General features: G+C 52.2%; 1 protein-coding gene across 1 annotated transcript in view; it reads right to left on the bottom strand.

Annotated features, from left to right (window-relative positions):
* The window catches only part of LOC144950165 (phosphatidylinositol 3,4,5-trisphosphate 5-phosphatase 2A-like), a 97,761-nt gene extending 74,517 nt beyond the window's left edge, over nucleotides 1-23,244 (bottom strand). Inside the window, 2 exon segments of the mRNA XM_078880235.1 lie at nucleotides 7,430-7,493; nucleotides 22,056-23,244. Of these exon segments, the coding sequence (XP_078736361.1) occupies nucleotides 7,430-7,493; nucleotides 22,056-22,237 (246 nt within the window). The 5' untranslated portion in view covers nucleotides 22,238-23,244.
* Between the last annotated feature and the right edge of the window lie 2,055 nt (nucleotides 23,245-25,299).

The following is a 25,299-nucleotide window of genomic DNA, read 5'->3' as shown; positions in this document are numbered from 1 at the left end:
AAATCAACTACAGCATCATTAACAACAACATCATCAACATCATCAACAACATCAACTACAACATCATCATCAACATCAACTACAGCAACATCATCATCAACATCAACTACAGCAACATCATCATCAACATCAACTACAGTAACATCATCATCAACATCAACTACAGCAACAACATCATCAACATCAACTACAGCAACATCATCATCAACATCAACTACAGCAACATCATCATCAACATCAACTACAGCAACATCATCATCAACATCAACTACAGCAACATCAGCATCAACATCAACTACAGCAACATCAGCATCAACATCAACTACAGCAACATCATCATCAACATCAACTACAACATCATCATCAACATCAACTACAGCAACATCAGCATCAACATCAACTACAGCAACATCATCATCAACATCAACTACAACATCATCATCAACATCAACTACAACATCATCATCAACATCAACTACAGCAACATCAGCATCAACATCAACTACAGCAACATCAGCATCAACATCAACTACAACATCATCATCAACATCAACTACAACATCATCATCAACATCAACTACAGCAACATCAGCATCAACAGTGGGGGGTTGAGGTGTGTAGCTGTCTTTAGGGTCAGGGGGTGAGTGGGGGCGATTTGGGGGGGATGAGTGTGAGGGGGGGGTGAGTGAGTGGGGGGTGAGTGAGTGGATGGGGTGAGTGAGTGGGGGGTGAGTGAGTGAGTGAGTGGGGGGTGAGTGAGTGAGTGGGGGTGAGTGAGTGAGTGAGTGAGTGGGGGGTGAGTGAGTGAGTGAGTGGGGGGTGAGTGAGTGAGTGAGTGGGGGTGAGTGAGTGAGTGAGTGGGGGTGAGTGAGTGAGTGAGTGAGTGGGGGGTGAGTGAGTGGGGGGTGAGTGAGTGAGTGAGTGAGTGGGGGTGAGTGAGTGAGTGAGTGGGGGGTGAGTGAGTGAGTGAGTGGGGGTGAGTGAGTGAGTGAGTGGGGGGTGAGTGAGTGGGGGGTGAGTGAGTGAGTGAGTGGGGGTGAGTGAGTGAGTGAGTGAGTGGGGGGTGAGTGAGTGAGTGAGTGGGGGGTGAGTGAGTGAGTGAGTGGGGGTGAGTGAGTGAGTGAGTGGGGGGTGAGTGAGTGGGGGGTGAGTGAGGGGGGGGTGAGTGAGTGGGGGGTGAGTGAGTGGGGGGTGAGTGAGTGGATGGGGTGAGTGAGTGGGGGGTGAGTGAGTGGGGGGTGAGTGAGTGAGTGAGTGGGGGGTGAGTGAGTGAGTGAGTGGGGGTGAATGAGTGGGGGTGAGTGAGTGGGGGGTGAGTGAGTGGGGGGTGAGTGAGTGGATGGGGTGAGTGAGTGGGGGGTGAGTGAGTGGGGGGTGAGTGAGTGGATGGGGTGAGTGAGTGGGGGGTGAGTGAGTGGGGGGTGAGTGAGTGAGTGAGTGGGGGGTGAGTGAGTGAGTGAGTGGGGGTGAATGAGTGGGGGTGAGTGAGTGGGGGGTGAGTGAGTGGGGGGTGAGTGAGTGGGGGGTGAGTGGATGAGTGAGTGGATGGGGTGAGTGGGTGGTGAGGGGGGGGTGAGTGGATGGGGTGAGTGGGTGGTGAGGGGGGGGTGAGTGGATGGGGTGAGTGGGGGGTGAGTGAGTGGGGGGTGAGTGGATGAGTGAGTGGATGGGGTGAGTGGGTGGTGAGGGGGGGGTGAGTGGGTGAGGGGTCACACAGGAAGTGGAGTGTGACGCTCTCTTCCTGGAATGCGAGGACAATGCGAGGACAACCCAGAGATCACCATCACTCACCAACACTCACTCACCACTACTACTCACCATCACTCACCAACACTCACCAACACTCACCATCACTCACCAACACTCACCAACACTCACCATCACTCACCAACACTCACCAACACTCACCATCACTCACCAACACTCACTCACCATCACTCACCACTACTACTCACCAACACTCACCACTACTCACCAACACTCACCAACACTCACCACCACTCACCACTACTACTCACCAACACTCACCAATACTCACCAACACTCACCACCACTCACCATCACTCACCACTACTACTCACCAACACTCACCACTACTCACCAACACTCACCAACACTCACCATCACTCACCACTACTACTCACCAACACTCACCACTACTCACCAACACTCACCACCACTCACCATCACTCACCACTACTACTCACCATCACTCACCAATACTCACCACTCACCAACACTCACCAATACTCACCAATGCTCACCACTACTCACCAACACTCACCAATACTCACCAATGCTCACCACTACTCACCAACACTCACCATCACTCACCAATACTCACCAACACTCACCAACACTCACCAATGCTCACCACCACTCACCAACACTCACCACTACTCACCAATACTCACCAACACTCACCAACACTCACCATCACTCACCAACAACACTCACCAACACTCACCACTACTCACCAATACTCACCGACACTCACCAACACTCACCATCACTCACCAACAACACTCACCAACACTCACCACTACTCACCAATACTCACCGACACTCACCAACACTCACCATCACTCACCACTACTACTCACCATCACTCACCAATACTCACCACTCACCAACACTCACCAATACTCACCAATGCTCACCACTACTCACCAACACTCACCATCACTCACCAATACTCACCAACACTCACCAACACTCACCAATGCTCACCACCACTCACCAACACTCACCAACACTCACCAATGCTCACCAACACTCACCAATACTCACCAACACTCACCATCACTCACCAACAACACTCACCAACACTCACCAACACTCACCAACACTCACCAACACTCACCAACACTCACCATCACTCACCAACAACACTCACCAACACTCACCATCACTCACCACTACTACTACTCACCAACACTCACCATCACTCACCATCACTCACCACTACTCACTCACCAACACTCACCAACACTCACCAACACTCACCACTACTCACCAACACTCACTCACCAACACTCACCATCACTCACCAACACTCACCAATACTCACCACTACTCACCAACACTCACCACTACTCACTCACCAACACTCACTCATCACTACTCACCAACACTCACCAATACTCACTCACTCACTCACCAATACTCACTCACCAACACTCACTCACTAATACAAACTCACATACACACTAATACACTCACATACACACTCACATCCTCACTAACATACACTCACTAATACACACACTCACACCCTGACTAATAGAAACTCACACCACACTCACTAACATACACTCACTAATACACACACTCACACCCTGACTAATAGACACTCACATCCTCACTAACATACACTCACTAATACACACACTCACATCCTGACTAATAGAAACTCACACCACACTCACTAACATACACTCACTAATACACACACTCACACCCTGACTAATAGAAACTCACACCACACTCACTAACATACACTCACTAATACACACACTCACACCCTGACTAATAGACACTCACACCTCACTCACTAACATACACTCACTAATACACACACTCACACCCTGACTAATAGAAACTCACACCACACTCACTAACATACACTCACTAATACACACACTCACATCCTGACTAATAGACACTCACACCTCACTCACTAACATACACTCACTAATACACACACTCACACCCTGACTAATAGAAACTCACACCACACTCACTAACATACACTCACTAATACACACACTCACATCCTGACTAATAGAAACTCACACCACACTCACTAACATACACTCACTAATACACACACTCACACCCTGACTAATAGACACTCACACCTCACTCACTAACATACACTCACTAATACACACACTCACACCCTGACTAATAGACACTCACACCACACTCACTAACATACACTCACTAATACACACACTCACACCCTGACTAATAGAAACTCACACCACACTCACTAACATACACTCACTAATACACACACTCACACCCTGACTAATAGAAACTCACACCACACTCACTAACATACACTCACTAATACACACACTCACACCCTGACTAATAGACACTCACACCACACTCACTAACATACACTCACTAATACACACACTCACACCCTGACTAATAGACACTCACACCACACTCACTAACATACACTCACTAATACACACACTCACACCCTGACTAATAGACACTCACACCACACTCACTAACATACACTCACTAATACACACACTCACACCCTGACTAATAGACACTCACACCACACTCACTAACATACACTCACTAATACACACACTCACACCCTGACTAATAGACACTCACACCACACTCACTAACATACACTCACTAATACACACACTCACACCCTGACTAATAGACACTCACACCACACTCACTAACATACACTCACTAATACACACACTCACACCCTGACTAATAGACACTCACACCACACTCACTGACATACACTCACTAATACACACAGTCACACCCTGACTAATAGACACTCACACCACACTCACTAACATACACTCACTAATACACACACTCACACCCTGACTAATAGACACTCACACCACACTCACTAACATACACTCACTAATACACACACTCACACCCTGACTAATAGACACTCACACCACACTCACTAACATACACTCACTAATACACACACTCACACCCTGACTAATAGAAACTCACACCACACTCACTAACATACACTCACTAATACACACACTCACACCCTGACTAATAGACACTCACACCACACTCACTAACATACACTCACTAATACACACACTCACACCCTGACTAATAGACACTCACACCTCACTCACTAACATACACTCACTAATACACACACTCACACCCTGACTAATAGACACTCACACCACACTCACTAACATACACTCACTAATACACACACTCACACCCTGACTAATAGACACTCACACCACACTCACTAACATACACTCACTAATACACACACTCACACCCTGACTAATAGACACTCACACCACACTCACTAACATACACTCACTAATACACACACTCACACCCTGACTAATAGACACTCACACCACACTCACTAACATACACTCACTAATACACACACTCACACCCTGACTAATAGACACTCACACCACACTCACTAACATACACTCACTAATACACACACTCACACCCTGACTAATAGACACTCACACCACACTCACTAACATACACTCACTAATACACACACTCACACCCTGACTAATAGAAACTCACACCACACTCACTAACATACACTCACTAATACACACACTTACACCCTGACTAATAGACACTCACACCACACTCACTAACATACACTCACTAATACACACACTCACACCCTGACTAATAGACACTCACACCACACTCACTAACATACACTCACTAATACACACACTCACACCCTGACTAATAGACACTCACACCACACTCACTAACATACACTCACTAATACACACACTCACACCCTGACTAATAGAAACTCACACCACACTCACTAACATACACTCACTAATACACACACTCACACCCTGACTAATAGAAACTCACACCACACTCACTAACATACACTCACTAATACACACACTCACACCCTGACTAATAGACACTCACACCACACTCACTAACATACACTCACTAATACACACACTCACACCCTGACTAATAGACACTCACACCACACTCACTAACATACACTCACTAATACACACACTCACACCCTGACTAATAGACACTCACACCACACTCACTAACATACACTCACTAATACACACTCACACCCTGACTAATAGACACTCACACCACACTCACATCATCACGAATACACAATCACACTCACAAAGATCCCCCGTGTAGCCTCGACAGACTGTAGGGGCAAGTGCTGTTAGCGAGCACCTATGAAGGCCGGCACGGCACACGAGGGGGTGGGTGGCCAGCACCACGCCCGGCCGCCTTTGTCTTCCCAGTGGCGATGTTTACACACCGCACCAGGTACTCTTTTGAGGCTGAGTCGACCTAGGGGAGGCTCAGGACCGGTTCAGATAATCGTCACTGGTGTTGGTGGCCGTGAGCGGGAATCGAACTCTAGGGTGGCCGGGCTTGTTGCGCAGCGAAGCTATATGGGGGATCTTTAGCTTTGGCTTTTGTCTTGCTGGTGGTTGTGATTGTGGTGGTGGTGATTGTTGGTGGTGGTGGTGATTGTTGATTGTGGTGGTGGTTGTGGCGGTGGTGGTGGTGATTGTGGTGGTGGTTGTGGCGGTGGTGATTGTGGTGGTGGTTGTGGCGGTGGTGGTGGTGATTGTTGATTGTGGTGGTGGTTGTGGCTGTGGTGGTGGTGATTGTGGTGGTGGTTGTGGTGGTGGTGATTGTGGTGGTGGTTGTGGCGGTAGTGGTGGTGATAGTGGTGGTGATTGTGGTGGTGGTTGTGGCGGTGGTGGTGATTGTTGATTGTGGTGGTTGTGGCTGTGGTGGTGGTGATTGTGGTGGTGGTTGTGGTGGTGGTGATTGTGGTGGTGGTTGTGGCGGTAGTGGTGGTGATTGTGGTGGTGGTTGTGGCGGTGGTGGTGGTGATTGTTGATTGTGGTGGTGGTTGTGGCGGTGGTGGTGATTGTTGATTGTGGCGGTGGTTGTGGCGGTGGTGGTGGTGGTGATTGTTGATTGTGGTTGTGGCGGTGGTGGTGATTGTGATTGTGATGGCGATTGTGGTGGTAGTTGTGATTGTGGTTGTGATGATTGTGGTGGTGATTATGGTGGTGGTTGTGGTGGTTGTGATTGTGGTGGTGGTTGATTGCAGTGGTGGTTGTGGCGGTGGTGGTGATTGTTGATTGTGGTGGTGGTTGTGGCCCTGGTGGTGGTAGTGGTGATTGTGGTGGTGGTTGTGATTGTGCTGGTGGTTGTGGTGGTAGTTGTGATTGTGGTTGTGATGATTGTGGTGGTTGTGATGATTGTGGTGGTTGTGATGATTGTGGTGGTTGTGATGATTGTGATGGTCATTATGGTGGTGATTGTGGTGGTGATTATGGTGGTGATTGTGGTGGTGATTGTGGTGGTTGTCATTGTGGTGGTGGTTGTGATTGTGGTAGTGGTTGTAGTGGTAGTTGTGATTGTGCTGGTGGTTGTGGTGGTAGTTGTGATTGTGGTTGTGATGATTGTGATGGTCATTATGGTGGTGATTGTGGTGGTGATTGTGGTGGTTGTCATTGTGGTGGTGGTTGTCATTGTGGTAGTGGTTGTGGTGGTGGTTGTGGTGGTTGTGATCGTGGTGGTGGTTGTGGTGGTTGTGATCGTGATGGTGGTGGTTGTGGTGGTGATGGTGGTTGTGGTGGTTGTTGTTGTTGTTGTAGAAACAGGGGATCACCTGCACGGCCAGCGTTCCATCCTCATCTGGCAGGATACGGTAGGTGTGCACGTGGTTCTGGAACCTGGCCAGACACACACACACGTGTTACTACACACACACACGTGTTACTACACACACACACGTGTTACTACACACAAACACCCCGCCACACAGACACACCCACACAGACACCCCCCCCCCTCCAGACACACACACACCCCCACACACACATGACACACCCACAGACGCTCAGGCCAAAAGGAATCCCTCCAAGTTCCACCGAACCCCTCCCCCCCCAAGCCCCCCCCCCCCCCCTGTGAGTGACGCACCGCGACCCCCATCAGCTCACGGCACCAGCAGCAGCAGCCAGCGGCACTCCCTGCTTCCTGTTCCCACGCGCGTCTCCCCCTCCCCTCACTCCCCCTTCCCTCCCCCCTACCTCCCCCTCCCTCCCCCTCCCTCCCCCTCCCTCCCTCCCCCCTCCCTCCCTCCCCCCTCCCTCCCTCCCTCCCACCTCCCTCCCTCCCCCCCTCTCACCTCCGCCCTCCCTCCCGCCTCCCCCCTCCCTCCCCGCTCCCTTCCCCCTCCCTCCCTCCGCCCCCCTCCTCCCCCTCTGCCCCCTAACCCTCCATTCCCTCCCCCCTCCGCCCCCTAACCCCCCATTCCCCCCCCGTCTATCCCTCCCCCCCCATCAACCACACCCCCCCCATCACCCCCCCCCATCACCCCCCCCCTCCCTCCAGCAGTGGGTAGACCACGGTCACCCGTGACGTGGCCAATTCGTCACGAGAACAGATCCAGTCTAGCTGTCGCCTGATGAAGCTGGTGGTGATTACTGGCGAAACGTCGAACTCAGGTGGTTAATGTCGTGGCTTGGCTCTCCCACACACAACCGGCGTGATGTACTAGTACACTACACTATACACTACACGGTACACTACACTATATACTACACCATACACTACACTACACCATACACTACACTATGCACTACACTACTATGCACTACACTACTATACACTACATTACTATACACTACATTACTATACACTACACTATACACTACACTACTATACACTACATACCAGAGGTGGGACAAAGTCATTGTTATGCAAGTCCAAGTCGAGTCGCAAGTCATCAAATTCATGACTCGAGTCTGACTCGAGTCCAAGTCACATGACTCGAGTCCACACCTCTGCTACATACTACACTATACACTACACCATACACTACAATACTATACACTACACTATACTATACACTACACTATACACTACACTATACACTACACTATACAGTACTATACACTACACTATACACTACACTATACACTACACTACTATACACTACATACTATACAGTACACTACTATACACTACATTATACACTACACTATACACTACATTACTGTACACTACTATACTACTACACTATACACTACACTATACACTACACTACTATACTACACTATACACTACACTACTATATATACTACATTATACACTACACTACACCATACACTACACTATAAAATACACTATACACTACACTACTATACACTGCACTACTATACATTACACAACAATACACTACTATACAACACTACACTACTGCACACTACCATACACTACACACTACTACACACTGGTGCTGTACTAGTGACGAATTGTCCACGTTCTGTCTACGTGACAACCCTCGCTAGTTGTCTGTGCCGGGTTGTGGGGGGTTTTAACGACACGTTTATACATTTACGCGAGATAACCCCCAAAAAAAAACTATTACGGATGATATTGGCCGCGAAAGCCTGCCACGTGTTCAACAGACCACGTGTAGCAGCCTGCCACGTGTTCAACAGACCACGTGTAGGAGCCTGCCACGTGTTCAACAGACCACGTGTAGGAGCCTGCCACGTGTTCAACAGACCACGTGTAGCAGCCTGCCACGTGTTCAACAGACCACGTGTAGGAGCCTGCCACGTGTTCAACAGACCACGTGTAGGAGCCTGCCACGTGTTCAACAGACCACGTGTAGCAGCCTGCCACGTGTTCAACAGACCACGTGTAGGAGCCTGCCACGTGTTCAACAGGCCACGTGTAGGAGCCTGCCACGTGTTCAACAGACCACGTGTAGGAGCCTGTCACGTGTTCAACAGGCCACGTGTAGGAGCCTGCCACGTGTTCAACAGACCACGTGTAGGAGCCTGCCACGTGTTCAACAGACCACGTGTAGGAGCCTGCCACGTGTTCAACAGACCACGTGTAGCAGCCTGCCACGTGTTCAACAGACCACGTGTAGGAGCCTGCCACGTGTTCAACAGGCCACGTGTAGGAGCCTGCCACGTGTTCAACAGACCACGTGTAGGAGCCTGCCACGTGTTCAACAGACCACGTGTAGGAGCCTGCCACGTGTTAAACAGACCACGTGTAGGAGCCTGCCACGTGTTCAACAGACCACGTGGAGCAGCCTGCCACGTGTTCAACAGACCACGTGGTGGAGCCTGCCACGTGTTCAACAGACCACGTGGTGGAGCCTGCCTCCAGCAGTGGAGAGACCCCGACTCGCGAAGGGCCCAATGGAGACGAGCTTCCGGCGGTGAACTTGAGGAATGAGAAACATCCCGACGATGTAACAACGAGCCAGACGGTGGGGAGGGCGCAGAGGTCAGGCCCACGGCGGAGTGAGTTGGTGGTAGTGGTGGTCTCAGGCCGCTCACCCAGTGACTCACTCACGCAGACAAGCCACAGACTCACGCAGAGACCCGTAGACTCACACAGAGACCCACAGCCTCACACAGAGAGCCGTAGACTCACACGGAGATCCGTAGACTCACACAGAGACCCATAGACTCACAGAGACCCATAGACTCACGCAGAGACCCACAGACTCACACAGAGACCCATAGACTCACAGAGACCCATAGACTCACGCAGAGACCCACAGACTCACACAGAGACCCATAGACTCACACAGAGACCCATAGACTCACGCAGAGACCCACAGACTCACACAGAGACCCATAGACTCGCACAGAGACCCATAAACTCACACAGAAACCCATAGACTCACACAGAGACCCATAGACTCACGCAGAGACCCATAGACTCACACAGAGACCCATAGACTCACACAGAGACCCATAGACTCACACAGAAACCCATAGACTCACGCAGAGACCCACAGACTCACGCAGAGACCCATAGACTCACACAGAGACCCATAGACTCACACAGAAACCCATAGACTCACACAGAAACCCATAGACTCACGCAGAGACCCATAGACTCACAGAGACCCATAGACTCACACAGAGACCCGTAGACTCACACAGAGACCCATAGACTCACACAGAGACACAGAGACTCACACAGAGACCTGTAGACTCACACAGACCCGTAGACTCACGCAGAGACTCGTAGACTCACACAGAGACTCGTAGACTCACGCAGAGACCCGTAGACTCACACAGAGACCCGTAGACACACACAGAGACACGTAGACTCACACAGAGACCCGTAGACTCACGCAGAGACCCGTAGACTCACGCAGAGACCCGTAGACTCACACAGAGACCCGTAGACACACACAGAGACCCGTAGACTCACACAGAGACCCGTAGACTCACGCAGAGACCCGTAGACTCACACAGAGACCCGTAGACACACACAGAGACCCGTAGACTCACGCAGAGACTCGTAGACTCACACAGAGACCCGTAGACTCACACAGAGACCCGTAGACACACACAGAGACCCGTAGACACACACAGAGACCCGTAGACTCACGCAGAGACTCGTAGACTCACACAGAGACCCGTAGACTCACACAGAGACCCGTAGACACACACAGAGACCCGTAGACTCACGCAGAGACCCGTAGACTCACACAGAGACCCGTAGACTCACACAGAGACCCGTAGACACACACAGAGACCCGTAGACTCACACAGAGACCCGTAGACTCACACAGAGACCCGTAGACTCACGCAGAGACCCGTAGACTCACACAGAGACCCGTAGATTCACACAGAGACCCATAGACTCACACAGAGACCGTAGACTCACACAGAGACCCGTAGACACACACAGAGACCCGTAGACTCACACAGAGACCCATAGACTTACACAGAGACCCGTAAGACTCACACAGAGACCTGTAGACCCACGCAGAGACCCATAGACTCATGCAAAGACCCTTAAACTTATACAGAGACCCATAGGCACACAGCGGAGACCAATAGTCTCACACAGTGGGTTGGGGTCACGTGAGGGTTGGAGTCACGTGAGGGTTGGGGGTCACGCGAGGGTTGGGGTCACGCGAGGGTTGGGGTCACGCGAGGGTTGGGGTCACGTGAGGGTTGGGGTCACGCGAGGGTTGGGGTCACGCGAGGGTTGGGGTCACGCGAGGGTTGGGGTCACGTGAGGGTTGGGGTCACGTGAGGGTTGGGGGTCACGCGAGGGTTGGGGTCACGCGAGGGTTGGGGTCACGTGAGGGTTGGGGTCACGTGAGGGTTGGGGTCACGTGAGGGTTGGGGTCACGTGAGGGTTGGGGGTCACGTGAGGGTTGGGGGTCACGCGAGGGTCGGGGTCGGTGCGGGGTGAGCGCGACACGGTCCACTCGACGCTCGTCGCCCGCTCGTGATCCACGCAGCAGCAGCAGCAGCCAGCCGTGGGAGTCGTGTGTGTGTGTTGTTGTTGTTGTTCTTGTTGTTGTTGTTCTTGTTGTTATAGCGGGGGGAGCGGCAGTGTAGCGGTTAGCGCGCCACGCCACGAACCCCAGTTCCATTCTAGATGTGAAGCTGTCGTGACTGCAAAGATTCATACTCTTAGGTTTTTTCGGTAAAGTCACGTAGGAGAAAATAAATAAATTAATAAAAGTAAAATAACCACCCCAACAAACACCGGTGACAATTATCTCAAACGGTCCTGGGCCTCCTCCCCTAGGTCGACTCGGCCTCAAATGAGCGCCTGGTGCGGTGTGTAGTAAACATCGCCACTGGGGAGACAAAGGCGGCCGGGCGTGGTGCTGGCCACCCACCCCCTCGTGCGCCGTGCCGGCCTTCATAGGTGCCGCTCACGAAGAGCACTTGCCCCGACAGTCTGTTGAAAGGCTATCTGGGGGATCTTTGGCTTTGATCTGAGCGAGCGGTGGTGCAGTGCTTAACATACTGCGCTAGGAACCCAGGCAAAAAAATGAGCGCCTGGTCTGGTGTGCGGTAACCATCACCACTGGGGAGACAAAGGCGACCGGGCGTGGTGCCGGCCTTCGCCAAGAGCACTTGCCCCTACGGTCTGCTCAAGGCTACACGGGGGATCTTTGTCTGGCGCCGGAGGAATAACAACAAACCGAGCACAACAAAAAGCAGTTCACTCGGAGTGAGTTGGCCAATCCTCGATAACGAATTGAAAGTGCAGCGAAGCCTCCCGGTAGCTTCCAGATATCGGAAGGAAGGAACGTTCCAGACGGACGCAGCAGAAGCATCGCAAGCAGAAGGCGCCGGGCGATGATGTGGGCCACCGTCTTTGTGCCGACGGCTTCGCCACAAAAGCCACCACCACGAGGGTTGCCGGAGTTGGCGTGGCGATGGGTTCAACTTCCTCGCCGACGAGATCGTCATCATCGTCATCATCGTCATCATCATGAGCAGCAGCAGCAGCGATGTGCCGTGCGGTTCATTCCCACGGCAAGGGGCGAATCTCCCCACTGAGGAAATCAGCGGTGACATCCTCCACAGCGGTGACATCCTCCACAGCGGTGCCCGTGGTCGCGGGATGCTGATGGGCTGAGTCAGCCACCCACCCACCCATCCACATCCCACCCACCCTCCACCCCCCACCTCCCACCCACCCCCAACCTCCCACCCACTCCCCCACCCCCCACCCACCCGGCCGGCCGGGATATGACCTCGCGACCTCTCACTGGGCCACCGTGCCAAAATAATAATTAGTAAAAAATAACAAGTGTCCAGTTTCTCTCCTACAGCGTGGGGGGGGGGGGCGATGCTGCTGCTGCTGTGGTCCGGCCTGGGGGGGGGGGCACCCCCAGTGGCAGCAGTCCCTGCGTGGCACAGGGCTCGCCATCACGCAGGAGGGAGACACTGATGCTGCTGATGCTGCTGCCCAAAGTACAACCAGGAGCCTCGCCAACGGTGGCACCGTCAACACCGACACACAGGCCGCCCGCTGCGTGAGCTCTCCCCCCACTCCACCCCCCCACCCCCCACTCCACCCCCCCACCCCCCACTCCACCCCCCCACCCCCCACTCCACCCCCCACTCAACCCCCCCACCCCCCCACCCGCTATCGCTCAATAGAAACGCGGGGGGCGGGCCGCGGGTTTATGGGCAAGTCAACGCCGCGGGGAGAGTCAAGACCGGATTCTCTCCGGCAACTCGCTCACCGGATTCTCTCCGGCAACTCGCTCGCCGGATTCGCTCCGGCAACTCCCTCACCGGATTCTCTCCGGCAACTCGCTCACCGGATTCTCTCCGGCAACTCGCTCACCGGATTCTCTCCGGCAACTCGCTCACTCGCCGGATTCGCTCCGGCAACTCGCTCACCGGATTCTCTTCGGCCACTCGCTCACCGGATTCTCTCCGGCAACTCGCTCACCGGATTCTCTCCGCCAACTCCCTCACTCGCCGGATTCTCTCCGGCAACTCGCTCACCGGATTCTCTCTGGCCATTCGCTCACCGGATTCGCATCAGCTCCTGGTCACTCTGCCATCACTATGACCGTGGTTACTGCCACCAGCGTGCAGAGAGACAGGAGGAGGATTTCTCCACGACTCTGTGGCTCGCGCCTGATGATGCTGCCGCCGAATGTTGTTGTGATTACCGGTGAAACGCCGCGGTCACCCGAATTGTAAACGCTGCAACGGGTTTCACTCTCCAACGCACAGCAGCAAGGGGAGAGCTGGACTAGCTACGGATTGGCCACGCTTCGGTCACGTGACAAACCCCGTTCTCATTGGCCGTGTCGGGAGGTGGCGGGTTGAACGAGACACTTATATTCATGCGATCTAACCCAATAAAACAAAAACCACCCTAAATTTATATTATATATAGCAGCGAAATGACGTTCATTCTAAATGTGGAAGGAAAAAGCGGAGGGACCGGAGAAAAATCCACGCAACCGCGGGGAGAGACGCACAAACTCCAGATATACAGCAGCAGGCGTCAGGGTTGGGATCGAACCCACGACCTCCTGCACACCAGGCGAGGTAGTCAACATCTCCTAGCCACCGTGATGATAATGATGAGAGAGAGACACGCAAACTCCAAATTATACAGCAGCAAGTGTCAGGGTTAGGATCGAACCCACGACCTCCTGCACACCAGGCGAGGTAGTCAACATCTCCTAGCCACCGTGATGATAATGATGAGAGAGAGACACGCAAACTCCAAATTATACAGCAGCAAGTGTCAGGGTTAGGATCGAACCCACGACCTCCTGCACACCAGGCGAGGTAGTCAACATCTCCTAGCCACCGTGATGATAATGATGAGAGAGAGACACGCAAACTCCAAATTATACAGCAGCAAGTGTCAGGGTTAGGATCGAACCCACGACCTCCTGCACACCAGGCGAGGTAGTCAACATCTCATAGCCACCGTGATGATGATGATGAGAGAGAGACACGCAAACTCCAAATTATACAGCAGCAAGTGTCAGGGTTAGGATCGAACCCACGACCTCCTGCACACCAGGCGAGGTAGTCAACATCTCCTAGCCAGCGTGGTCCCTACTGGACATCTGTAGAAGAGAGGATCGTAGCTCATCGGATTCCCCCCAGACGAAGATTGTGATTCGGTGGCTCAAGGCAGGAGTCGAGCACCACCTGACCTGCTGCTGCTGCCACGATTTGAGAACTCCACACAAATCTAGCGAGTCACGTGGGGCCCAGTGAGTCACGTGGGGCCCAGCGAGTCACGTGGGGCCCACGTCGTCACGTGCTGACGAGCAATACCAGGTGGGGAACGCGATCTGAGCGTGACCCTCTGGGTCTACACCAGCTGCCCTGGGGACCTGGGGACCTAGGGACCTGGGGACCCCTCCACCCAGCCCCTCCACCCACCCCCTCCACCCATCCCCTCTCCACCCACCCCCTCCACTCATCCCCTCAACTCACCCCCTCCACCCATCCCCTCCACCCATCCCCTCCACCCATCCCCTCTCCACCCACCCCCTCAACTCACCCCCTCCACCCATCCCCTCCCCCCATCCCCTCTCCACCCATCCCCTCCACTCATCCCCTCAACTCACCCCCTCCACCCATCCCCTCCCCCCATCCCCTCCACTCATCCCCTCAACTCACCCCCTCAACTCACCCCCTCAACCCATCCCCTCCACCCATCCCCTCCACCCATCCCCTCCCCCCATCCCCTCTCCACCCATCCCCTCCACTCATCCCCTGAACTCACCCCCTCCACCCATCCCCTCCCCCCATCCCCTCCACTCATCCCCTCAACTCACCCCCTCCACCCTTCCCTCCCCCCATCCCCTCTCCACCCATCCCCTCTCCACCCATCCCCTCCACTCACCCCCTCAACTCACCCCCTCCACCCATCCCCTCCCCCCATCCCCTCCACTCATCCCCTCAACTCACCCCCTCAACTCACCCCCTCCACCCACCCCCTCCACCCCTCCCTCCCCCCATCCCCTCTCCACCCATCCCCTCTCCACCCACCCCCTCCACTCACCCCCTCAACCCATCCCCTCCACCCATCCCCTCCACCCATCCCCTCCCCCCATCCCCTCTCCACCCATCCCCTCCACTCATCCCCTCAACTCACCCCCTCCACCCATCCCCTCAACTCACCCCCTCAACTCACCCCCTCCACCCACCCCCTCCACCCCTCCCTCCCCCCATCCCCTCTCCACCCATCCCCTCCACTCACCCCCTCAACTCACCCCCTCCACCCATCCCCTCCACCCATCCCCTCGGCCTCAAATGAGTAGCTGGTGTAGAGGTGTGTAGTAAACATCGCCACTGGGGAGACAAAGGCGGCCGGGCGTGGTGCCGGCCACCCACCCCCTCGTGTACCGTCCCAACCTTCATAGCTGCTACTCGCTAACAGCACTTGCCCCAACAGTCTGTTAAGGCTACACGGGGGATCTTTGTCTTTGCTCACACTCTCTCACGTGTGTGTGTGTGAGCTCACTCCTTTGACTCAGCGAAGATTTCCCAGAGTGCACCGCTCAATTACGCGATGTGCAACGTTCCCCAACGTTGTGCAACGTTGGGGAACGCTGATCCCAGGGTGTCATTAGCAAGAGGATGCCCTTCGTGGTGTGTATATGTGTGTGTGTAGCTACAACTGTGTGTGTGTGTAGCTGTGTGTGTGTATATGTGTGTGTGTAGCTACAACTGTGTGTGTGTAGCTGTGTGTGTGTGTAGCTGTGTGTGTGTGTAGCTACAACTGTGTGTGTGTGTAGCTGTGTGTGTGTGTAGCTGTGTATGTGTGTAGCTGTGTGTGTGTGTAGCTGTGTGTGTGTGTAGCTACAACTGTGTGTGTGTGTAGCTGTGTGTGTGTGTAGCTGTGTGTGTGTGTAGCTGTGTGTGTGTGTAGCTACAACTGTGTGTGTGTGTAGCTGTGTGTGTGTGTAGCTGTGTGTGTGTGTAGCTGTGTATGTGTGTAGCTGTGTGTGTGTGTAGCTGTGTGTGTGTGTAGCTGTGTGTGTGTGTGTGAAGCTATAGCTGTGTGTGTGTGTAGCAGTGTGTGTGTGTGTATCTGTGTGTGTGTGTAGCTGTGTGTGTGTGTAGCCGTGTGTGTGTGTAGCCGTGTGTGTGTGTGAAGCTACAGCTGTGTGTGTGTGTAGCTGTGTGTGTGTATCTGTGTGTGTGTAGCTACAGCTGTGTGTGTGTGTGTGTAGCTACAACTGTGTGTGTGTAGCTGTGTGTGTGTGTAGCTGTGTGTATGTAGCTGTGTGTGTGTAGCTGTGTGTGTGTGTGTAGCTGTGTGTGTAGCTACAGCTGTGTGTGTGTAGCTGTGTGTGTGTGTAGCTGTGTGTGTGTGTGTGTAGCTGTGTGTGTAGCTACAGCTGTGTGTGTGTAGCTACAACTGTGTGTGTAGCTGTGTGTGTGTGCGTAGCTGTGTGTGTGTGTGTAGCTGTGTGTGTGTAGCTACAACTGTGTGTGTGTGTAGCTGTGTGTGTGTGTGTAGCTGTGTGTGTGTAGCTACAACTGTGTGTGTGTGTAGCTGTGTGTGTGTGCGTAGCTGTGTGTGTGTGTGTAGCTGTGTGTGTGTAGCTACAACTGTGTGTGTGTATAGCTGTGTGTGTGTAGCTGTGTGTGTGTGTGTAGCTGTGTGTGTGTGTGTGTAGCTGTGTGTGTGTGTGTAGCTGTGTGTGTGTAGCTACAACTGTGTGTGTGTGTAGCTACAACTGTCACACGCGACCACGGGGAGAGAGACACACCGCAGACTCCAAATATGCAGCAGGCAGCAGGGGTCGGGATCTAACCCACGACCTCCTGTACACCAGGCGAGATCGTTAACATCTCCTAGCCACCGTGATGATGATGATTATGAAAGAGAGAGATACAAACTCAAATATACAGCAGCAGGCGTCAGGGTCGGGATGGAACCCACGACCTCCTGTACACCAGGCGAGATCGTTAACATCTCCTAGCCACCGTGATGATGATGATACTGAAAGAGAGAGAAACGCAAACTCCGAATATACAGCAGCAGGCGTCTGGGTCGGTCACAAACCCACGACCTCCTGCACACCAGGCGAGGTAGTTAACATCTCCTAGCCATCGTGTTGATGATGATGAGAGAGAGAGACACGCAAACTCCGAATATACAGCAGCAGGCGTCAGGGTCGGGATCTAACCCACGACCTCCTGTATACCAGGCGAGGTAGTAAACATCTCCTAGCCACCGTGATGATGATGATGAGAGAGAGAGAGACGCAAACTCCAAATATACAGCAGGCGTCAGGGTCGGGCACGAACCCACGACCTCCTGTATACCAGGCGAGGTAGTAAACATCTCCTAGCCACCGTGATGATGATGATGAGAGAGAGAGAGACGCAAACTCCGAATATACAGCAGGCGTCAGGGTCGGGCACGAACCCACGACCTCCTGCACACCAGGCGAGGTAGTTAACATCTCCTAGCCACCGTGATGATGATGAGAGAGAGACGCAAACTCCAAATATACAGCAGGCGTCAGGGTCGGGCACGAACCCACGACCTCCTGCACACCAGGCGAGGTAGTTAACATCTCCTAGCCACCGTGATGATGATGAGAGAGAGAGAGAGAGACGCAAACTCCAAATATACAGCAGGCGTCAGGGTCGGGCACGAACCCACGACCTCCTGCACACCAGGCGAGGTAGTAAACATCTCCTAGCCACCGTGATGATGATGATGAGAGAGAGAGAGACGCAAACTCCAAATATACAGCAGCAGGCGTCAGGGACGGAATGGAACCCACGACCTCCTGTACACCAGGCGAGATAATGAACATGTCCCAGCCACCGCGGCGATATGTCAACTGATGAGACCCCAGGATGTGAAACCGGCGCGAGGTGAGCTGGCTTCAGCGGAAGCTGCCGGGCAGCGTGTGGAGTTGCAGGGCGAGTAGGCCAGGGACGCTGCACGGGCACCGGCGGGTCTCACGATCAGCGCTCACGAAGCGCTCAGGGGCTCCCGCAAACCAGTGGGCCGAGTAGCTTGCCTTCCGCGAGGCACCCAGATAAATAACACTGGTCAACAACAACCAAAAAATCTGGCCTGGACTTTTGCAGCTGTTTTAGACTAATTTCAGGGTATAGTAATAGGTTTTTACCCTTTCAACTGGTACACAAACTGACACCTTTATACAAGGCATTATGTTTGCAATAACCACAACACAAGCAGTCAAAAAGCAAAAAAGAAACAACTCTGATAATGATATGCACTGTCCTTGAAGTTGATTGGTCCACACCCGAGACAGCTTTTCTTAGAGCCTAGTCTCCATTGGTGTTGGACCAGATGACACCAAAAGGCGTACAACTCAAAAACAGTGCACTATCAGAGTATTGAGAGCTCGGGGTAAGGATTTACACTGAGACCTCCTTTACCAGTGGCAAAATATAGTAATAGGTTTTTACCCTTGTACCAGTTGAAAGGATAAAAACCTATTACTATATTTTGCCACTGGTAAAGGAGGTCTCATAGTGTAATTTTAGGGTGCTGATTCCAAATCTGACCTCAGATTTGCTCTATCACATCTCATTTTATGCTATCGGCATACCCCATTTTCATTGATTTTACCCGAAATTAACTCTGTCACTTATGATTGCAAGTTGTTGCGAGTCAGTGACTGCTTTAGTGTTAAAATATGGTGCTGTATTTTTAGGATAGTGTGTTTATAATATCATTTTATGTAGATATCCACATCTATTTAATATTTTTCTTCCGCAGTTTTTATTGAAAATGCAATATTTGATATCTCAAAAACCTGATGTGATAGACAAAAACTGATGCCAGATTTGGAATCAGCACCCCAACATTACCTTAAAACCGTTGGAATACCTTATGCCAGAAAAAGTGTGTTGACCAGTGTATCAAATATAGCATTTTCAATAAAAACTGCAGAAGAAAAATATTAAATAAATGTGGATATCTACATAAAATGATATTATAAACACACTATCCTAAAAATACAGCACCATATTTTAACACTAAAGCAGTCACTGACTCGCAACAACTTGCAATCATAAGTGACAGAGCTAATTTCGGGTAAAATCAATGAAAATGGGGTATGCCGATAGCATAAAATGAGATGTGACGGAGCAAATCTGAGATCAGATTTGGAATCAGCACCCTGAAATTAGTCTAGAACAGCTGCAAAAGTCCAGGCCAGAAAAAATGTTTTCTTATTGTTGACCAGTGAAATCTCAAAAACCTGATGTGATAGACAAAAACTGATGCCAGATTTGGAATCAGCACCCCAAAATGACCTAAAACCCGTTGGAATACCTTATGCCAGAAAAAGTGTGTTGACCAGTGTCATTTTTTGATTTTGCCAAATGAGGACCTTGACTCGTTTGTCATATACACTGAGACATCTCCTTTACCAGTGGAAACATATAGTAATAGGTTTTTACCCTTTCAACTGGTACAAAAACTGACACTTTTATACAAAAACCTATTACTATATTTTGCCACTGGTAAAGGAGGTCTCAGTGTAAATCCTTACCCCGAGCTCTCAATACTCTGATAGTGCGCTGTCTTTGAGTTGTACGCCTTTTGGCGTCATCTGGTCCAACACCAATGGAGACTAGGCTCTAAGAAAAGCTGTCTCGGGTGTGGACCAATCAACTTCAAGGACAGTGCATATCATTATCATCAGAGTTGTCTATTTTTGTTTGCATTTTGACTGCTTGTGTTGTGGTTATTGCAAACATGATCCCTTGTATAAAGGTGTCAGTTTTTGTACCAGATGAAAGGGTAAAAACCTACACAACGAAGTGGCTCTCTCATCCACCACAGCGGGTTTTGGGGTTAGATGGAGTGAATCTAAACGTTGTGTCGTTAAACCCGCCACCACCCGGCACAGCCGATTAGCGAGGTTTGTCACGAAAACAGAACGTGGCCACCAATCCGTTACTGGTACAGCGCGCCGGCTGTGTGCTGGAGAGTGAACCCACGACATTTGCCAGCGTGCTAAAAACTAGCAGCAGATTGGCACGTTCTGTTTACGTGACAATCCTTACACGTTGTTGGCGGTGTCTCTATAAACGCGTGGTGATGTTGATTGCTGAATGTGGAGGGGAGAAACCGGAGGACCCGGACAAAAATCCATGAGAGCTGAGAGAGAGACGCAAACTCCAAATAAACAGCAGGCGTCATCAGGGTCGGGATATGAACTCCATACCAAAAGTAATCCCAGATAATAATAATAAAGTAATCCTGGAGAAACCCAAAAGTAATCCCGGAGAAACCACAAAAAAAAATCCCAGAAACCCCAAAAATAATCCCAGCTAAACTCTAAAAGTAATTACAGATACCCCAAAAGTAATCCCAGAGAAACCCTAAAAGTAATCCCAGAGAAACCCTAAAAGTAATCGCAGATGAACCCTACAAGTAATCCCAGAGAAACCCAAAGTAATCCCCGGGAGACCCCAAGAACCCCCAGAGGAACTCGGCGTTGCCGCTGAGGAACCACAAAGATGACCCCCGTCCCGTCCCCCTCGCCCCGACCCCTTCCCCGTGGCCCCTCCACCCTGACCCCGCGGGGAGCCCAGACGAGCCCCGAGGGCTGGTCCAACAGGCCCAACTCCCCAATCACTCACACTCACTCGCACACTCACTCACACTCGCACACTCACTCATTCACACTCGTACACTCACTCACACACTCGCACGCGTTTACACTCCCGTGGGGGGGGGGTCCCGTGGGGTGAGTGAAGACCCCCATGGAGAAGGTGGGTGAGGGGCCCCTGGGGACCTGGGGGGGGGTCTATGTCCCCTGGACCCCAGGGCGATGAGTGAAGGCCCCCGTGTTGTGGGGACACCGAAGGCCCCCCGTGCCCCCCCCCCCCCCGGTGCCCCCCCACCAACGTGCCCCCCCGCCCCCCCCGTGCCTCCCCCCGTGCCCCCCCCCCGTGCCCCCCCCCCCCGTGCCCCCCCCCCGTGCCCCCGCCACTCACAGCAGGCAGAGGGCGAATGCTCCTGGCACCGACTCGCTGTCGCGCAGCAGGAAGGAGCCGTCGCGAGCGGCGCGTCCCAGCAGCTCCTCGGCGCGCACGCGGCTCAGGTCGCGGTGGTACCACGTGGACAGCACGCTGCTGTTGACCCCGCTGCTGCACCACGGCGTCGTCGTCATCGTCATGGCTCCTCCTCCTCGTCGTCTAGCTCCTCCTACACCTCGTCTAGCTCCTCCTACTCGTCGTCTAGCTCCTCCTACTCGTCGTCTAGCTCCTCCTACACCTCGTCTAGCTCCTCCTACTCGTCGTCTAGCTCCTCCTACTCGTCGTCTAGCTCCTCCTCCTCGTCGTCTAGCTCCTCCTACTCGTCGTCTAGCTCCTCCTCCTCGTCGTCTAGCTCCTCCTACTCGTCGTCTAGCTCCTCCTCCTCGTCGTCTAGCTCCTCCTCCTCCTCGTCTAGCTCCTCCTACTCGTCGTCTAGCTCCTCCTCCTCGTCTAGCTCCTCCTCCTCGTCGTCTAGCTCCTCCTCCTCGTCTAGCTCCTCCTCCTCGTCGTCTAGCTCCTCCTACTCGTCGTCTAGCTCCTCCTCCTCGTCTAGCTCCTCCTCCTCGTCTAGCTCCTCCTACTCGTCGTCTAGCTCCTCCTACTCGTCTAGCTCCTCCTACTCGTCGTCTAGCTCCTCCTCCTCGTCGTCTAGCTCCTCCTACTCGTCGTCTAGCTCCTCCTCCTCGTCGTCTAGCTCCTCCTCCTCGTCGTCTAGCTCCTCCTACTCGTCGTCTAGCTCCTCCTCCTCGTCGTCTAGCTCCTCCTACTCGTCGTCTAGCTCCTCCTCCTCGTCGTCTAGCTCCTCCTACTCCTCGTCTAGCTCCTCCTGTTCAGTGTCCCTTCCTTAGGGTGCCCCGTGTCCAAGCGTGTGAGTGAGTCTAAGTGTAAGTGTGGGTGAGTCTAAGTGTGTGAGTGAGTCTAAGTGTGTGAGTGAGTCTAAGTGTAAGTGTGGGTGAGTCTAAGTGTGTGAGTGAGTCTAAGTGTAAGTGTGGGTGAGTCTAAGTGTAAGTGTGGGTGAGTCTAAGTGTGTGAGTGAGTCTAAGTGTAAGTGTGAGTGAGTCTAAGTGTAAGTGTGGGTGAGTCCAAGTGTGTGAGTGAGTCTAAGTGTAAGTGTGAGTGAGTCTAAGTGTAAGTGTGAGTGAGTCTAAGTGTGTGAGTGAGTCTAAGTGTGTGAGTGAGTCTAAGTGTAAGTGTGAGTGAGTCTAAGTGTGTGAGTGAGTCTAAGTGTGTGAGTGAGTCTAAGTGTGTGAGTGAGTCTAAGTGTGTGAGTGAGTCTAAGTGTAAGTGTGGGTGAGTCTAAGTGTAAGTGTGGGTGAGTCTAAGTGTGTGAGTGAGTCTAAGTGTAAGTGTGGGTGAGTCTAAGTGTAAGTGTGGGTGAGTCCAAGTGTGTGAGTGAGTCTAAGTGTAAGTGTGAGTGAGTCTAAGTGTAAGTGTGAGTGAGTCTAAGTGTGTGAGTGAGTCTAAGTGTGTGAGTGAGTCTAAGTGTAAGTGTGAGTGAGTCTAAGTGTGTGAGTGAGTCTAAGTGTGTGAGTGAGTCTAAGTGTGTGAGTGAGTCTAAGTGTAAGTGTGGGTGAGTCTAAGTGTAAGTGTGGGTGAGTCCAAGTGTGTGAGTGAGTCTAAGTGTAAGTGTGAGTGAGTCTAAGTGTGTGAGTGAGTCTAAGTGTGTGAGTGAGTCTAAGTGTGTGAGTGAGTCTAAGTGTAAGTGTGGGTGAGTCTAAGTGTAAGTGTGGGTGAGTCTAAGTGTGTGAGTGAGTCTAAGTGTGTGAGTGAGTCTAAGTGTAAGTGTGAGTGAGTCTAAGTGTAAGTGTGGGTGAGTCTAAGTGTAAGTGTGGGTGAGTCTAAGTGTGTGAGTGAGTCTAAGTGTGTGAGTGAGTCTAAGTGTGTGAGTGAGTCTAAGTGTAAGTGTGGGTGAGTCTAAGTGTAAGTGTGGGTGAGTCTAAGTGTGTGAGTGAGTCTAAGTGTAAGTATGGGTGAGTCTAAGTGTAAGTGTGGGTGAGTCTAAGTGTGTCTCAGTGAGTCTGTCCTGTGTCTCAGTGTCTCTGTGTGTGTCTCTGTGTCTCCGTCTGTGTCTGTCTCTGTGTGTGTCTCTGTGTCTCTGTCTGTGTCTCTGTGTCTGTCTGTGTCTCTGTGTGTGCGACTGTGTCTCTGTCTGTGTGTCCGTCTGTGTGTTTATATGGACGGATGTCTCTGTATGTATCTGTCTATCTGTGTGTGTGTCTATCTGTGTGTGTCTGTGTGTGTCTGTGTGTGTCTCTGTATGTATCTGTCTATCTGTGTGTGTCTATCTGTGTGTGTCTGTGTCTATGTGTGTGTATGTGTCTGTGTGTCTATCTGTGTGTGCATGTGTGTCTATTTGTGTGTATGTGTCTGTGTGTGTCTATCTGTGTGTGTCTATCTGTGTGTATGTCAGTGGTGTGTATGTGTCTGTGTGTCTATCTGTGTGTGTCTGTGTGTATGTGTCTGTGTGTGTGTCTATCTGTGTGTCTGTGTGTCTATTTGTGTGTATGTGTCTATGTGTGTCTATCTGTGTGTCTATCTGTGTGTGTCTGTGTGTGTCTATCTGTGTGTATGTGTCTGTGGTGTGTATGTGTCTGTGTGTCTATCTGTGTGTGTCTGTGTGTGTGTGTCTATCTGTGTGTGTGTGTCTATCTGTGTGTCTATCTGTGTGTGTGTCTATCTGTGTGTCTATCTGTGTGTGTGTCTGTGTGTGTGTGTCTGTGTGTGTGTCTATCTGTGTCTATCTGTGTGTGTGTCTATCTGTGTGTGTCTATCTGCCCACCGTCACAGTCAGACACTTTTCCACAAGTCCAGCGCTCGAACTTGGCCCCACGTCGCCCGGCATCGCCTCGCCGCCCCTTCCTGACAAACTTCTCTTCGCTTCGTTACTTCGGCGTTACTTTGACGTTACTTCGGAGTTACTTTCCCCGGGGGGCTCAGACGAGGGAGACGAAGCGTCGTGCTCTTCCACCAGGGCACCGCCTTCCTCGCGAGGCCATCGATCACTTCGGCAACATCATCACCACCACCATCGACATCGCCGCCACCAACATCGCCTACAACCGCCGACTCCAGCTGCAGCAGCAGCAGCAACTTGGGGCAGGGCAGCTTCAATGCCTCCCAACTTCCACTCCTCCTTGATCACGTGCGTCACTCCTCCCCCTCCCCCACGTCACTCCTCCCCCACGTCACTCCTCCCCCTCAC

The sequence above is a fragment of the Lampetra fluviatilis genome, chromosome 56 (genome assembly GCF_964198595.1).
Source record: "Lampetra fluviatilis chromosome 56, kcLamFluv1.1, whole genome shotgun sequence".
Classification (NCBI taxonomy): Eukaryota; Metazoa; Chordata; class Hyperoartia; order Petromyzontiformes; family Petromyzontidae; genus Lampetra; species Lampetra fluviatilis.
The sequence above is the reverse complement of the archived record's forward strand: the minus strand, read 5'-3'. Positions and strand labels throughout refer to the sequence as shown.